This window comes from Gymnoscopelus braueri (assembly GCF_963280865.1).
Source record: "Gymnoscopelus braueri genome assembly, chromosome: 4".
In the NCBI taxonomy this organism is placed as follows: Eukaryota; Metazoa; Chordata; class Actinopteri; order Myctophiformes; family Myctophidae; genus Gymnoscopelus; species Gymnoscopelus braueri.
Genome location: NC_137605.1, coordinates 48,813,197 through 48,831,208, shown reverse-complemented (window position 1 = coordinate 48,831,208; position 18,012 = coordinate 48,813,197). Strand labels below are relative to the sequence as shown.

The 18,012-nt window shown below is 41.0% G+C and overlaps 1 protein-coding gene across 2 annotated transcripts in view; it reads right to left on the bottom strand.

The window, feature by feature from the left end:
• The window catches only part of cdk14 (cyclin dependent kinase 14), a 190,468-nt gene that overhangs the window by 78,177 nt on the left and 94,279 nt on the right, over positions 1–18,012 (bottom strand). For both annotated transcript variants that reach the window (XM_080427709.1, XM_080427708.1), the window contains 2 exons: positions 8,323–8,386; positions 873–921 (listed from right to left, as the gene is read on the bottom strand). In XM_080427709.1, coding sequence (XP_080283835.1) covers positions 873–921; positions 8,323–8,386 — 113 coding nt within the window. The remainder of the gene's footprint in view (positions 1–872; positions 922–8,322; positions 8,387–18,012) is intronic.

Sequence of the window (18,012 nt, the reverse complement as noted above, 5' to 3'; positions counted from 1 at the left end):
ATTGAGAACTTTAATCCATAATGCGATTGTTCTGTATGTATTCGTGTCCTCATGGGATATGCCTCAGTGTGTGTGTGTGCGTGTGCGTGTGCGTGTGTGTGTGTGTGTGTGTGTGTGTGTGTGTGTGTGGTGGACAAGCGTGTCTCTAACAGGGTCTGTCTGTCAGACAGTCAGTCAGCGCCCGAGGGAGGGTCACGGAGGTGACCCCTCCCCCCTCTGAGAGAGGGAGGAGGATGAGGGGCCGGTCTCCCATAAGAACTTCCTTTCAAGGACAGGAAGTTCATAAAATGTTCGAGTCAGCAAAAAAGAAAAGAAAAAAAAGAGAGGACCCTCTGACCCCCACATTGGCTCATACATGCACAGACAGTGACACACACTCACACATACTCTCTCTCTAACACACACACACACACACATACACACACACACACACACACACACACAAAGACAGACAGACGCCAGCGTTCTGGGAATTCCTGCAGGTACATCAACACCATACATGCACAAGAAGACACTAGCGTAGCGCCCTGGTTCTCAAACATTTTCATGTCAAGGACCTCCTATAATTGATATGTTTTTGTGGCCGCGGCAGGACACCCGCTTGAAAAGATTTTGTGCCAGGCCCCCAACCCCACCCCGTAAGGGTAGATTTGTCAAGAAGATATTTACAACATTTTATCAACAATAGCGGATCCAAAAGCTCACAACGTGGCATGTTGTGAGCTTGTAGATTGGCTAAAACAGGGCTTAACTGTTCCTCATTTCGCTGGGGATCCGCTGGAACCTCCATCAAGGACCCCTGGGGTCCCCGGACCCCACTTTTAGAACCAGTGCACTAACGACATGCAAGATGTCGGGAGAAGTGAACTTACTTATTCCAGGCTTGTCTGAGCTTCTTGGCGCTGTACACCGTGAAACGATCTGTGAAGGAGAGAGAGAGACCAAACACAAGTCAAACTGTGTGATCTAACATTTCTGTTCCGCTCACAACGTGTCGCGATGAGGGTTGAGATCCTGACCCGGAGGAACCGATTCCAACATTGAGGAACCGGAACCGGTTCCATCACATTTTGGAACCGTTTCCGCAACCGGTTTATCACACTGTCAGAGCTGGTACGTGGACTTCATGTGATTCTCAAACTGTTTAATTTCAAGGACCACCATCACTCTGAGAGTGTACAAATGTTACAAATGTGTACATTTGTACACTCTCAGAGTTACAGACCTGTAAGGGTCCACTTGGAGCCTCCTATAGGAATAATTAAAGGGAACAGTTAAGGAATCGGACTGTTAATGTTTTTGTTTCGTTTTTTGTTTCGTTCTTTCTTAATGAAGAAATAAATAGCAGATCTACAAGCTCACGCGTGGTGAGTTTGTAGATCGGCTATTTTCAAAAAGCCGTAGCCGTAATCCTTTGGACTTGTTTTCATTCTGGCTTCACTTTCCGTTACTGTCCACCATTGATGATCTTCAACACATTTGAAGTCACACGTCTGCAACGTTGCTCCACATCAGCGGAAAAAAAGAACAAACCTATAGGACTCCTTAGTGACTCTTAATTGAAGGAAGCCAGGTTGATTTTTAACGTTAATTCTGTACTATATCTTTCCACAGCTCAGCCTGTTTATTATTCTGCATGCAGTGTGCATGAGGCTGGGTGCTGTGCTGTGCTGCCTCCCTCACAGCTCACTTCAAATCACCCCCTGGGCCAAAAAAATACTCTGTGTGTGTGTGTATGTATGTGTGTGTGTGTGTGTGTGTGTGTGTGTGTGTGTGTGTGTGTGTGTGTGTGTGTGTGTGTGTGTGTGTGTGTGTGTGTGTGTGTGTGTGTGTGTGTGTGTGTGTGTGTGTGTGTGTGTGTGTGTGTGTGTGTGTGTGTGTGTGTGTGTGTGTGTGTGTGTGTGTGTGTGTGCGTGTGCGTGTGTGCACACCATGGACACAAACAAGTCTGAGGCTGCCAACATCCAAGCCAGCCAGACAACAAGTTAGTAATTCAGCCAGCCAGTCAGTCAGCCAGTCAGCCAGTCAGTCAGTCAGTCAGTCAGTCATGGAGTCAGTCCAGTGCAGAGAGTCTAACACATCAGTGTTGATTTCGTTGACTAAAACTATGACGAAAAATGTTCGCCGACTACCTTTTATCACTGACGAGTGACGAAAACTAAATAAAAACTAAGCTATGATGACTTAAACTATGACTAAATAATTTTGTCAACAAATACAAACTAGACTAAAATGTTATGGAGGGACTAGTGGAGAAGAGATCCAGTAGAACTCAAAGACAAGTTTTTTATGTTCGGTTGCGCTCGGGTGTTGCGCTCTGAAAATAGCCGATCTACAAGCTCACAACGCGTCGCAGCAGATCGGCTATGTTCAGCATGCAACCAAGTGTAAAATGAGCCATTACTACACCATCAAGGCCAGCGCCAAAATACATTTTAGTCGACTAAAACTAAACAAAAACTAAAACATTTCAGATGACTAAAATATGACTAAAACTATATCGTTTTTTATGACTAAAACTAAATCAAAATTTGTTGTCAAAATCAACACTGCTTCAAATCACCCCCTGGGCCCCAAAAAACCTCTGTGTGTGCACACCATGGAGTCATGGACACCAACAAGTCTGAGGCTGCCAACATCCCAGCCAGCCAGACAGACAACAAGTTAGTAATTCAGCCAAACAGTCAGTAAGTCAGTCAGTCAGCCAGTCAGTCATGGAGTCAGTCCAGTGCAGTGAGTCCAGTACATACAGCCCAGAGCAGGGCCAGACACTGCAGTGTGCCAGAAACTGGCCCCGGCTGGACACAACCAGCCTGCATGGGTGCCAGAGGAGAAGGAGTCAGACTCAACACCCAGGGGTGGGGAGATGAGAGGTGGGGGGTGTAGATAAGGGAAGGGGGGTTGGTGGTGGGGGTAAGAGACGTGTGTGTGTGTGTGTGTGTGTGTGTGTGTGTGTGTGTGTGTGTGTGTGTGTGTGTGTGTGTGTGTGTGTGTGTGTGTGTGTGTGTGTGTGTGTGTGTGTGTGTGTGTGTTGTGTGTGTGTGTGTGTGTGTGTGTGTGTGTGTGTGTGTGTGTGTGTGCGTGTGCGTGTGTGCACACCATGGACACAAACAAGTCTGAGGCTGCCAACATCCAAGCCAGCCAGACAACAAGTTAGTAATTCAGCCAGCCAGTCAGTCAGCCAGTCAGCCAGTCAGTCAGTCAGTCAGTCAGTCATGGAGTCAGTCCAGTGCAGAGAGTCTAACACATCAGTGTTGATTTCGTTGACTAAAACTATGACGAAAAATGTTCGCCGACTACCTTTTATCACTGACGAGTGACGAAAACTAAATAAAAACTAAGCTATGATGACTTAAACTATGACTAAATAATTTTGTCAACAAATACAAACTAGACTAAAATGTTATGGAGGGACTAGTGGAGAAGAGATCCAGTAGAACTCAAAGACAAGTTTTTTATGTTCGGTTGCGCTCGGGTGTTGCGCTCTGAAAATAGCCGATCTACAAGCTCACAACGCGTCGCAGCAGATCGGCTATGTTCAGCATGCAACCAAGTGTAAAATGAGCCATTACTACACCATCAAGGCCAGCGCCAAAATACATTTTAGTCGACTAAAACTAAACAAAAACTAAAACATTTCAGATGACTAAAATATGACTAAAACTATATCGTTTTTTATGACTAAAACTAAATCAAAATTTGTTGTCAAAATCAACACTGCTTCAAATCACCCCCTGGGCCCCAAAAAACCTCTGTGTGTGCACACCATGGAGTCATGGACACCAACAAGTCTGAGGCTGCCAACATCCCAGCCAGCCAGACAGACAACAAGTTAGTAATTCAGCCAAACAGTCAGTAAGTCAGTCAGTCAGCCAGTCAGTCATGGAGTCAGTCCAGTGCAGTGAGTCCAGTACATACAGCCCAGAGCAGGGCCAGACACTGCAGTGTGCCAGAAACTGGCCCCGGCTGGACACAACCAGCCTGCATGGGTGCCAGAGGAGAAGGAGTCAGACTCAACACCCAGGGGTGGGGAGATGAGAGGTGGGGGGTGTAGATAAGGGAAGGGGGGTTGGTGGTGGGGGTAAGAGACGTGTGTGTGTGTGTGTGTGTGTGTGTGTGTGTGTGTGTGTGTGTGTGTGTGTGTGTGTGTGTGTGTGTGTGTGTGTGTGTGTGTGTGTGTGTGTGTGTGTGTGTGTGTGTGTGTGGAGCAATAAAGATTGAATAAGGATTTTTGTGGCTGGGTGAAAACACGCTGACCTCTCTCATTCTCTGTAGCAGTGGTGGAAGAAGTACTAAAAAATTTTTTTAAAGACCTGAGGCCAATTATACAAATGCCTTCTAAATCAGTAGTTTTCGAACTTTTTGTAATTCAAAACTATTCAACATTTTTCAAAAATAGTAGATGTACAAGCTCACAGCGCGGCACGAAGCGACGCGCTGTGAGCTTGTATATCTGCTATTTTTGAATAGCCAACGCCAAAATCAAAAATGACACGGATGCCTTCCTGGTCTTAATGGGTTACGTAAAGGTAGCAATAACACAATGTAGAAATACTCTGTTACCAAGTAACAAGCCTGTTTTCCAAATTTTACTCGAGTAAAAGTATAAAAGTATTGGCATCAATATAGACTTAATATATGTACCAAAGTAAACTTTTTTTTTTCAAAAATAGTCGATCTACAAGCTCACAACGTGTTGCGATGCGTTGTGAAAGTATAATTACAGGGTTTAATTGGTTAATTGCGTTTTGTAACAATAATCTAAATCTGCATAGCAACTACTGACGTTTTCAAATAATTAGTGGAGCAACGTGTATGGAATGGGAAAATGGAAATAGGCTACTCAAAGTAAAGTAAAAGATAAACCTAAACATTTTATTTACATTACTTGAGTAAATGTACTTCCTCCGTTGCACATAAACTGTTATGGCCAAACAGATAGCAGACCTCATCGCTCTCACAGGCCAAGACTCAACTCCAAAATCACATTTTATGTGTGGTGTTTTGAAGTCTAAAGGTTTGTGGTGGTGTTGTGAACACAGCAGTGAAAGAACAAGGTTCTTGTAAATAATATCTGGCCCAGAAAAGAACAGGCAGAGTTCTTAAGCAATAAAATACACAAGACATTCAAGGTTCAGAGGGAGGGTGAAGCGTTCAACACAGTCACACCATGGATGAGGCAATACTGCCACCTGCTGACTCCTTATCAAATTGCATCGATATAATGAATTGACTGACTGCCTGCACAAACCAGATCTTTCTTCAGGTTAGTCTCATAGTCATTTGTGTATGCATTTTGTACAGATTTCTGTCTATCCTTGACATGAATTTCACCCCCTTCTTCACACTGTAAACCCGTGATGTGACAACAAAGTTGATTCTAATAACAATTTAAATCTGCAAAGTAATTGTAACTCGACTCCAAGTATAGATACCCTCATGTCAAATGTTGCTCGGCTACAAGTGAAATTTGCTCTGACAAAAAAGAACTGGAGTACCTGCTTAAAAAATACTTAAGTATTAAAAAATACGTGCTTTAAAAAAAATACTAGTGAGTATTAAAACGGACGAATCACAAAGTACATTTTCTTTTTAATATCAATACATTGCTCTATTGAAATTCAAACCGTTTACTCCCCAAAATATAAGATTTTTCAGAACTTTCCAAAAATGTCAATAATAGTGAAAATAGCAGATGTACAAGCTTACAACGCATGGCATGGCACGCGGGGGGAGGGTGGGGGTGGTTATGGAGGGATAAAAGTGGGCTTGTTGGGGGGGGGGGGGGGTCCGTGTGGCGTGATAAAGCCATGTGTCGAGGACCTCCATCTCTGGTGACCAATTAGGTGAGTAACTGGTGTGATACGCAGTCACGATCACACACTGTCACACACACACCTAGACACACACTCACACTGCTAATCTCACATCCTGTTAGTATCTCTCACACACTGTGCAGGACAGCTGTGCTCGCTGATGCATGCGCGCGCCCGCCCACACCCACACCCACACCCACACACACACACACACACACACACATACACACACACACACGTTTTATATTACTATATTTGTGAGGAAATCAGGATTTTATGAATGCCCATTTTTCTGATGATCTTCTGCCATTTCAACACCAACTCTAAAGTCGAAAATAGCAGATCTACAAGCTCTGCTGTTTTCAGTAAATGACCCTGGCACGGAACTAAGTATAAAAATCAAGCTTAACTCAAACTCCCCAACAACTCAGAGTGAGTAGAAATTGAACCAAATTGACCTGTAAATTCAATAAAATGTAACCTAATCTCTGAATATCTAAATCTTTAATACATCTAATATATGGGGCTGAAGCGGTTAATGTATGTTTGGTGGTAATAATCCAAATCTACAAAGTAACTACTGTAGTAACTAAAGTTTTCATATAATTGCAGTGGAGTAAAAAAGCTAAATATTTGCCTCTGAGATGTAGTGGAGTAGAAGTAAAAGTACAGAACATTTGGAAATACTCCAGTAAAGCAAAAGTACCTCAAAATTGTAGTTAAGTACAGTACATGAGTAAATGTACTTAGTTACTTTCCACCACTGGATCAGAGGCACATGTGTTGATTCAGGATGTTATTGTGACGGTTAGAAGTCAGAGGGAGGCCTTTCTATTCCACAAAAGTTAAATCCCATAAAACTCTTCATATCAAGCTATGCATGCTCTCTAATAAAACCCTGTTGGTCCTCACAGAGTATTCTTGGTCCATTTCATCACCCCATGGATCCTCAGAAAGCCTTTCGGGGTTCATTTTATCACCCAGTTGGTCCTCGCTAAGTATTTTTGGCTTGGTTTTTACGAGGAAACAAACACAAACCAGAAAGGCATCTTTCTCGCATGCGAACTTCCCCATCTCGTTGCATGGCAGTGTTTAACCCTTTAAGACCGGGCGGGGACGCATCCGTGTCATTTTTAGATTTCTTTGGGCTATTCAAAAATAGCAGATCTACAAGCTCATAGCGCGGCACTGAGTGCCGCGCTATGAGCTTGTAGATCTGCTATTTTCTTCTTTAAATCGTGTTTGTGCAAATCTTTGAATATATATATTTTTAAAGCAAACATTTTTAACTCAAATCTTTACTTCTGGGGGATTCTACAAATGTCTTCTAAATCCTAACAGCTTTTTGAAAATACTTGCTATAATATCAGTGGTTCTCAAACTTTTTTCATGTCAAGGACCCCCGAAATGATATGTATTTTATGTATTTGGTCGTTGTAGGGTTGTAGGGTTTTGACCAACATCTCAAAATATGTTGTTCCAGGGACCCCCCAGAAGCAAATATTTTAGTTAAAAATGTATATGTATTCAAAGATTTGCACACATTTTTCCTAAAAATTGCAGATCTACAAGCTCATAGCACGGCACTCGGTGCCGCGCTATGAGCTTGTATATCTGCTATTTTTGAATAGCCAAAAAAATCTAAAAATGACACACAGATGCGTTCCCGGTCTTAATGGGTTAATCGGAATCATCCCTTATTTTGGGAACCAAAAAACGTGTCCCCTTATTGAACTGATAAAGGACACATTGTTCCTTATTTTGTGGAATCAATCAATACGCACACATACACATACATACTTTTGACAAAACATTGCTGAGCTTGTAGATCGGTCTATTTTTTTGTGCAAATGGATGCTGGGGTTCAAGTGGTTAACATAATATATACAAAAACTGTACATATATACCATGAGATTTGATCTTTTTTTCTGGGGGTTCCTTGTTTTTATTAGCAATACGGGCTAACGGGGACAGGCAAGGGTCACTGTGCGGCAGTGTTGAGTTCATCGACTAAAACTATGACGAAAAATGTTCGTCAACTGCCTTTTTTCACTGACGAAAACTAAATAAAACTGAATAAAAACTAAGCTATGATGACTAAAACTGACTAGACTAAAATGTTAGTGAGGGACGAGTGGACAAAATATCCAGCAGAACTAAAAGACAAGTCGTTTTATGTTTGGTTGCGCTCGGGTGTTGAGCTCTGAAAATAGCCGATCTGCAAGCTTGTAGATCGGCTATTTTTAGCATGCAACCAAGTGTAAAATCAGCCATTACGACGCCATCAAGGCACCGCCGACATATATTTTTGTCGACTAAATCAACTGTAGATTCAGTCGACTAAAATCTTAAGATATTTAGTCGACTAAAACTAGACTAAAACTAAAACATTTCAGATGACTAAAATATGACTAAAACTAAATGGAGTTTTATTCAAAAGACTATGACTAAAACAAAATCTAAATTTGCTGTCAAAATCAACACTGCTGTGCGGCTGGGGTCTCACCTGGTTTGAAGTGAGGCAGGGAGTGAACCCCGGGCCAGGAGTCTTCACACGGCGTGCCCAGCACCTGAGAGAGACGGAGAGGAGACATCCACATACAGGGGTTAAAGGAAATAAAATACATAATATCTAACAACTGAACATTTTCGTTAGGGGTGTCAAACTCATGTTTTGGGGAGGCCAAATGCGGCCCCCAAAGAGGTCCATTCAAATGTGGCCCACAACATGGTTTTGGGGCACAAAACCATGCAACTATAGTATCAATCATTAAAGTAGCTATTCTTCTTAATAATCAACTTAATTTGTAAAGTTATATACCGTAGTTATACAGTAGCAATGACTGAGACAACAGGTTGGAAAACAAAGCCAGTGACAGCTGTGTAAGTGAACGCACACGAGCGCGCATGTGTGTCCGCAACTGGACGCCGGCCTGGCGACAGACAAACAGACAGACAGGCTAGCTGGCGACAGACAGACAGACAGGCAGGCAGGCCTTGTTCAACAGTCTGATGATGGTGAAGAATGATGACTCATCTGACCATTAGGATGTTTTCCACATCTCTGTAGGCCAGTGGTTCCCAAACTTTTCAGACCCAAAAGAGACATTAGACACAAAAAGGGGATGTAGACCAGTCCTATTATATTTTTTTGCACCAGGAAACTCTCTAATGTGCATGTGTCTTTGTATTGAGGGCTCTATGCACTGTGCAACCTTATTATAACATCCCTCCCCTCAATAGTAATCTAAATCTGTAATATAAAGTAACTAAAGTTTTAAAATCATTGTAGTGGAGTAAAAAGTACAATATTTGCCTCTGAGATGTAGTGGAGTATAAGTATAAGTAGTAGTAGAATTGGAAATCAGATACAATCAAGTAAAGTATAAAATACCTACATTTTTTGTCAAGTACAGTACTTGAGTACAATAAGTACTTAGTTACTTTTCCCCACTGAGTTCTTGCAGTGGGTAAAAGAGCCATTAGTCTCTCTCAGAAAGCATTTCTAGTCACATGTTCACACACACTTCAACACTTTATTCTTTCATCCAACAACTGCTTTTCTCACTCCCTCTGGACCAGCCAAAGGAAACTGCATTGTAGTGATTTAGATAATTGGCTGCAGATAGTTTTTGTGTGCATGAGTATGCGCGTGTGGGAGTGTGTACGTGTACGTGTACGTGCGCGTGCGTGAAATACACAGGACCCCAATGGAAACAAGCCATAGTGCTTTCTTGGGTTCAATCCTTTTAGCATTGTATTTGTATTAAACTGCACTTTGTGTGCTTCTTTTTGCAAACTGTTAATGTATTCAATCAGTCAATCTAAATGTGTGTGTGTGTGTGTGTGTGTGTGTGTGTGTGTGTGTGTGTGTGTGTGTGTGTGTGTGTGTGTGTGTGTGTGTGTGTGTGTACTTGTTAATACTATATTCGTGAGGGCCAAATTGTCCCCAGAAGTCGAGAAATTTGACATTTTGAGGTAAACTCTTCCGGTGCTCACAAGGGGAAATGGTTGTTTTTATGGTTAAAAATGATTTGGGGAGTTATGATTACAATTAAGAATAGATTCAGGTTGGGGTCCGGGTTAGGATTGTATCTACAAGCTCCCAACACATACAGTACAGTTGAGCGCTTGTAGAGCTTATACTGTAGATCAGCCTTTTTTAAGGCTTTAGACTTACGGTTAAAAATGGCAAAACAATCAAAATGGCATTCATAAGATCAATTACCTAAAACGTTGATGTACTCACAAGTATAGAAATACAAACGTGTGTGTGTATGTGCTTTTTAATATATGTGTGTGTGTGTGTGTGTGTGTGCGTGTGTGCGTGCCAGTCCTGCTAATGGGAAGCAATGACTCAACTCTTCGCATGATTGGCTATTAGACAAGATGTGACATTCAAAAGCTCACAGCCCATTGGCTGTGAATTCTCCCAGGAGGGTCTCGGGGCGCCGGGCGGACTTCTCACGCACACAGCCTGGGTTTTGTGATGACGAAATACAGGAGAGAGCGGACATGCCTTCAACGTGATGTGATGTATCTCCATAATAGTTTCCAGATCAGCCAATTCTCTTCTCTCCAATCTGCACAATAGTCCTATAACAGCTAACTGCCAAAATGTTCTCTGTTGTTATCTCAAGCACTTGAAAACACATTGTATTAAGCCATTAAGACCGGGAACGCATCTGTGTCATTTTAAGATTTATTTGGCTATTCAAAAATAGCAGATATACAAGCTCATAGCGCGGCACCGAGTGCTGCGCAATGAGCTTGTAGATCTGCTATTTTTTTTTTTATCTTGAAAATGTGTGCAAATCTTTGAATATAATTTATATTTGAAGCGAACATTTGTAACTCAAATCTTTGCTTCTGAGGATTCTACAAATGTCTTCTAAATCCTAAAAGTGTTTTGAAAAAAATCTTATGTTGCTTTAATATCAGTAGTTCTCAAAACATTTTCAGGTCAAGGACCACCCAAAATGACATGTATTTGGCTGCGGACCCCCATTCAAAGATTTGCTAAAAGTTTCACGATTTAAAAAAAATAGCAGATCTACAAGCACGAGCTTGTAGGTCTGTTATTTTTGAATAGCCAAAGAAATCTTAAAATGACACAGATATATCTACTGCTGCATAACAGTCCTAACAGCTAACTGCCTAAATGATCTCTGTTGTTATCTCAAGCACTTGAAAACACATTTTATTAAAGCATTTTGCTCAGTGCTATAGAGACAGGTACGCAGGACAAAGAGAGAGAGACGATCAGGATTCTAAATCTGAAAGCCATACTTATCTCCTCGCCTTTCGTACAGCAACGTGAAAATCTGTTATTTTGGGAAAGCGACACAGTTGTACGGTGAAGTATTACAGTACGCAGTGGTGTAAAGTAACTAAGTACACTTACTCAAGTACTGTACTTCAGTTGTGAGGTACTTTTACTTTACTGGAGTATTTCCAATTGTCTATTATTTTACTTCTACTAAAACATACATTATCCACTTCAGTCCTATTTTATACCCAGGCTATTTGAAAATAGCAGATCTACAAGCTCACAATGCGACGCGTTGTAAGCTTCTAAATCGGCTATTCTCAAACATTTTAGTACTTTTACTTTTGGTACTTTAAGTACATTTTGATGCCAATACTTTTGTACTTTTACTCAAGTAAATTTTGAATTCTGGACTTTTACTTGTAACAGAGTATTTCTACATTATTATCTGCAGTATTGACACTTTTACTTAAGTAAAACATTTGAGTACATTTTCCACCACTGACATTATGTGGACTAATGACTCACTGCCAACGGACAGACGGACAGACAGAGGTCTGGACTCTGGGCTGAGAGACAAGATGTAATTACCACCATTACTCACCACTGCTGACTGCTGGAGTGGGTATGAGCCAGAACCTACAGGACTCTACAGTACTGAGATGGTACGATCCACAGACCAGAGCCTACAGTACTGAGATGGTACGATCCACAGACCAGAGCCTACAGTACTGAGATGGTACGATCCACAGACCAGAGCCTACTGAGATGGTACGATCCACAGACCACAACCTACAGTACCGAGATGGTACAATCCACAGACCACAACCTACAGTATGAACATTAGTTCTCAAACTTTTTCGTGCCAAGGACCGGCAAATTGATATGTATTTGGCCGTGGACCCCCAGGAGAGAAGATTTATGTTCAATTCAACATTATTCAAAAATGTCATCGCAGATATACAAGCTTGCAGCGTGACACTAAGTGACACGCTGTGAGCTTGTAGATCTGCTATTTTTGAATAGCCAATGTATAAATGGATAAAGTGGTTAAGATGATTGTGATGCTACTGTATTAACTACTTTAGCTAATGTAAACATGTTTCCTACTATTTATACACTCGTAAACCTAAGTAAAATGAATCACACATTATTCAAATAAAATGCATGCGCATAAAGTGCACGTGACGTCATGAAAATAGCGTCCCACCAGTTAAAAAAAAATCACCTCTACAACACTGACAATACAGAAATGATACATGCAGCACCACAAAGCTGCTGTAGAGGCTTTTTTTTGTCATTTTGAGAAAAAAATACTGCTATTTCTCCCAAAGTGACTGCAAAAGATTGCTGCTATTTGTCTCAAAAAGCTTTATAACCTGTACACATAACATGTATATAACGACACAATGTGACATAGTTCTGTTTACACAATGCTGTACCCACTCCAACTGTATATGCTTTCCCCATTTTCAACTGTTTTTATTATATTTTGACACTTGCTTTGGCAATGTAAATGTATATTTTCTCTTGCCAATAAAGCTCCTTTGAATTGAATTGTAGTGTGGTGGACCAGAGTTGATCTGGTGATGATGCTGATGTAATAACAGCAACCACCAGCAGAGGGCAGTAACGCACCACGTCTTACACTGAGGGCTGAGAGTGCAGCACAGTCAGGAGGGAGGAGCAGTTTGCATTAGCAGTGATGAAATATTCCTATCGTTCATTCTATTGCATGGGTCTTCAACAGGGGGTCCGGGACCCCTACGGGATCCTCAGAGTTACTACAGGTGGGGCCGCTAAATCTTTGCGTGATTGTATCCTCTTTTTTTTCTTCATTTTTTTTTTTTTTTTTACAACCACTTGAGCCCTATCAACCCTATTCTGAGGGGAACTTAAGCCGAAAATAGCAGATCTACAAGCTCTACACAACGTGGTGCTTTCCACCACTGACAGAGACACATCACCTCATCCCTACATGCATTTCTTTACGGATAGGAGCAACGTTCCATGGGAGGTTTACAGTGTATGATGTTTCTGTCCACTCCACACTGTAACTTACCACTCAAGTGTTTTAAACCAACGGTGTTCAACACGAGGTCCGGGGACCCCCGGAGGGGTCCTTGATGGTAGGTTCCAGCCCAGTCCATTTGGTGGTTTAATCCATTAAGCCCGGGAACGCATCCGTGTCATTTTAAGATTTTGTTGGCTATTCAAAAAATTGCAAATATGCAAGCTCATAGCGCGGCACCGAGTGCAGCGCTATGAGCTTGTAGATCTGTATTCTTTTTTTTAAATCATGAACATTTGTCAAATCTTTGAATATTTATATTTTTTAAAGCAAACATTTGTAACTTTTCTGGAGGTCTTAGAGGGTTAAATTGGCCTACAGTAGGCTACATGTAAACACATGGTGAATGACTGGCGATGACTGGCTATTCATGAGCAGCCACCCCTAAAACCACTCATCTGTATATCCATTATAATGTACAGTATGTGACTTTCCTTACGTTGCACTTTATTTACTGGTATTGGGATGTTTATGGTGTACCGTTATACGCTGCACTCAATCTGTATTCTGCCGCTGGCTTCTACCATCATGGAGCCAAATGTCCCCTCAGGGATAGATCGACTTTTTATGTTGTCTCATCTTTGATCGAGCGAACGCACTTGGAGCGGTCCGTTTTATTGAAATAAAGGCTGTTTCAGAAGAATGCGATTGCATTTGAGAGCGAGATCGTACAAAAAATAAAGAAATAATAATAATTTGATGTCCGTGAAACGTGATGTCAAGTTCCGTGAGTCACAGGTGAAAATAATGATTACCTTTGCGCTGTTTAGCGAGTAGGACCGCTCTATGTGAGAAAACTTGTATCCTCATATTTATTTTAACTTTTTGTGTTTTTTTCCCCGTAAATTAACACCCTACTTGATCATACTACAGCGTCACACAAAAGCTTTGAACATAATGGAGGTTTCCACTCGACAGAGACAATATTCTTTCACGGTTTCATTGTTATCAGCGACGAGGCGTTGTCCCAGGCCTCTCTAAGTGGAATGAACCAATATAACGCTAAGAAAAAGTATCCTATAACTGCAGTGTTGTTGCTGACAGCAGAGTTTTTACTTCTCAAGCTTCCGTTGTTTTCTCCATACCTTGCACAAGGTGATACTCATATACTAGTATATGAGCCAACATCCCATAATATTGTTTCCAAATGCTGACTCTGTAGAAAATGGCGCAGTGGCTACATTTGCCATGTGTGGCATGATGAAAATAATAATAAATATAAATAATAATAAATAAATACAAAATTATATCTGTTATCGCTCCATCAAGGACACAGGGAAAAAAGCAATTGGACAAAATCTACAGGCATGCACACACACACACACACGCACGCATGTGCGCCGGCCTTTCCCTAAGGAGCAGAGGAGAGGATTAAGCCGTCAAGGGTCTTGATAAAAAAAAGGTACAGCAATGTGTCGTGAGCGTATATAAATTATGTATAGGTATGACTGTGTTTGCGCACGCGCACACACACACACACACACACACACACACACACAAGTCCCCAGAGGGGTGGGGGAGTGAAATTAGCTGTCCCCTCGCCCTCACCCCGTCACCCGTGCTAGCTTAATTACAGTGCCACACAAACACCATCCCTCACTGTATAGAGGAACAAGTACTCAGATGTTTTTACTTAAGTAAAAGTAGCAATACCGCCACATACGTCTGAGCTTGTGGATCTGCTACTTTGATGCTTTTGTGTGACGCTGTAGTATAATCACGTACAGTATAGGAGGGCATTAATTTATGAAAAAGTAAAAAAACACAAAAACAAATAATATGTAAGATAAAGAGGTTTCAGCAACTGAAGTTACTTGAGTAAATGTACTTAGCCACCCGCTGGGGGGGGTTGCTAGCTTAATGACAGCGCCACACAAACAGCATCCCTCACTGTGGTCATATACACACCGTGGTGTTTCATCATGACCACGGTGACTGTCACATCTCCGTGGTTAACACCAGCGTGACGCTAGGCGTTATGCTAGGGGACCCACCGGCTTCATACATCACCGACTGAACTATATGTCAACCTCCCTGGATGTGATTAGAGCTTCAAACACGTGCACACACACACACACACACACACACCAAATCCCCATTAAATACATCAAATAGTGCAAACATGCTCGGTGGTCCCTTGGAGGTATATATATGGGCTACTAGAGCAACGGATTCTCAACCTGTGGGCCGGTGCCCTGCTGGGGGTCGTGAGGATAGTGCAAGTGGGCCCCCAATAATAATTGGCAAAACACTAAGATTGCAATGATAATATAACATTGTGTAAAAATGTTTAGAAAATGTTCATGTTTTTTTTCTTCTTTAAAACCTTGAAAAGTGAGTTTTCATTGTGATACTTTTGTGGCCCCCATTTTCTCCCCAACATAGTCGTTATGCCAATTAATACACCTCAACGGGCCTGAAAAGTAAGGCCCAGGTAACTGGCAATTCATTTGTGCTTAATGTCCTCGAAGTCACGCATCGAACAAGCTTTGAGCAGATTGGACCTTTTTTGGACAGTTTTTTGAAAAAACTTATGTTGCTATATCAGTGGTTCTCAAACGTTTTCATGTCAAGGACCCCCAAAATTACGTGGCCAAAAAGTATTTGGCCGCAGACCCTCATCTCAAAATATTTAGTTTCAGGTACCCCGAGAAGCAAAGATTTGAGTTACAAATGTTTGCTTAAAAAATGAATGAAATCTTTGAATATATATATATTCAAAGATTTGCACAAATTGTCATGATTTTTCAAAAATAGCAGATCTACAAGCTCATAGCGCGGCAGCCGTGCTATGAGCTTGTAGATCTGCTATTTTTGAATAGCCAAAGACATCTAAAATGACAGAGATGCGTTCCCGGTCTTAATGGGTTAAGACAGCTTACTGTATGCAAGCGGAAAGTTTGGCCTAGAGGTGGCGCTAGAGGCTACTACAACAAAATCAGTATAGGAGCTGTTCTCTGGGGTTCATGGAGGTACACAGAAAGTGAATCATTGATGAACAATCAGTAATCAATTAATATGTTAATTGAATCAATCCTGTCCCTGGTTTGTGTTTTTACCCTGCCAATACGGGACACAGATGTAAAACCACACAAATCAATGTCCACTAGTAAAGACTAATGATTCTATGGCTTTGCTTCCTGTGCTGCTCGCCATGGCCATACCTTCAGTGGTGTAAGAAGTACCGTTTTACTCAAGTAAAAGTAGCAAAGAAAAAATAACAAAATATAAAATACAAGATATTCAACATTTTACTTCAGTAAAAGCATAAAGTAAAATACTGAATTTGTCAAATGTTCTACAAGCTCATAATGCCTAGCATCACGACCTGCAATCTGCTATTTTCGAATAGCTGAAATATAAAGTAGGGCGTAAGTGACTAACATACGTGGTGTAACAATAATCTAAATCTGCAAAGTAATAACCTGTAACTACTAAATAATAAGTAGTGAGGTAAAAAAAAGTACAATATTTGCCTTTGAGGTGTAGCGGAGTAGAAGTATAAAGTATTTAAAAATGGACATACTCAAGTAAAGTAAAAGTACCTACACATTTACTTAAGTACAGTACTTGAGTAAATGTCCTTAGTTACTTTCCACCAGTTGCATACATTGCATGGTACAGTATGTGCATGGAAGGGCAGGGAGGTCCCACAACAGAGCCCTGTGCTGCCAAACACAATCAAAGCCTGAATACCGTAATTAGATTGCCGTTTTAATAAGCAATTAAAATGTGAAATTTCGATGAAAGTGGTCCTGACAAATGCAATTATGCAAAAGAAAACATTTCAAACAAACTGTGCACGTCTCAGGGTCTGGACTTGGTGGTATAGCCTCCACCAAATGTAAATTAATTTAGCTGTGGGGGTCAAATAAGTGCTGACTGCTGCTCTGACAGCTGCTGTGCCCTAGCCTGGGAGGTCGGAGGTCACTACGTGACGTCTGTGTGGTACAGTGGTGGAAGAAGTACTCAAGATATAGTATATATCTTATATATATATATAAGATATAAGATAAGTAAAAGTAGTAATACCACAATGTAAAAAATACTCTGTTAGAAGTAAAAAGGCCTGTGTTCAAAGTGTTACTTGAGTAAAAGTACAAAGGTATTGGCATCAAAATATACTTCAAGTACCAAAAGTAAAAGTAGTAATATTTGGCAGATCTACAAGCTCACAATGTGTCACCATGCGACAGGTTGTGAGCTTGTAGATCGGCTATTTTCAAATAGCCTAGGTATAAAAAAAATTTTAAGTTTTATAATATAGTAATTTATATCTGCAAAGTAACTAGTAACAAAAGTTTTCAAATAATAACAATAAAATAACAATATTTGCCTTTGAGATGTAGTGGAGTAGAAGTAAAAGTATTGCAAATTGGAAATACTCTATTAAAGTAAAAATGACACCCTGTGTGAAGTGGGCGGTGTCTTGCTAGCTAATCACAATACTGAATGGAGTCAACCAATCATGTACAAAAAATAAATACATTTATTGAAACACTCTTTATGATGGAAGAAACCATAACTTAAAAAAAACAAATTTATGTTTTTTTTAAAGTTATGGTTTCTTATATAGGGCTATGCACATGTGTCATGTGACACTGGCCAATCACAGTCCTGAATAGACTGTGATTGGCCAATCACAGCGCAGGATTTGTTGTACAAATATCCAAACCTCACTTATAGGGGCGGTTTCACCGCCCAAAAAGTAACACTTTCCACCACTAGTGTGGTAGAACCTTTTAAAGTACAGTTCACAGAGGAGATTGTGTGCACATCTCGCACCTGTATTTAGGCCAGGTGCTGGACATCAAGGCAAGAATCAAGGAGAAGAAGGTAAAACATCCACACACTGG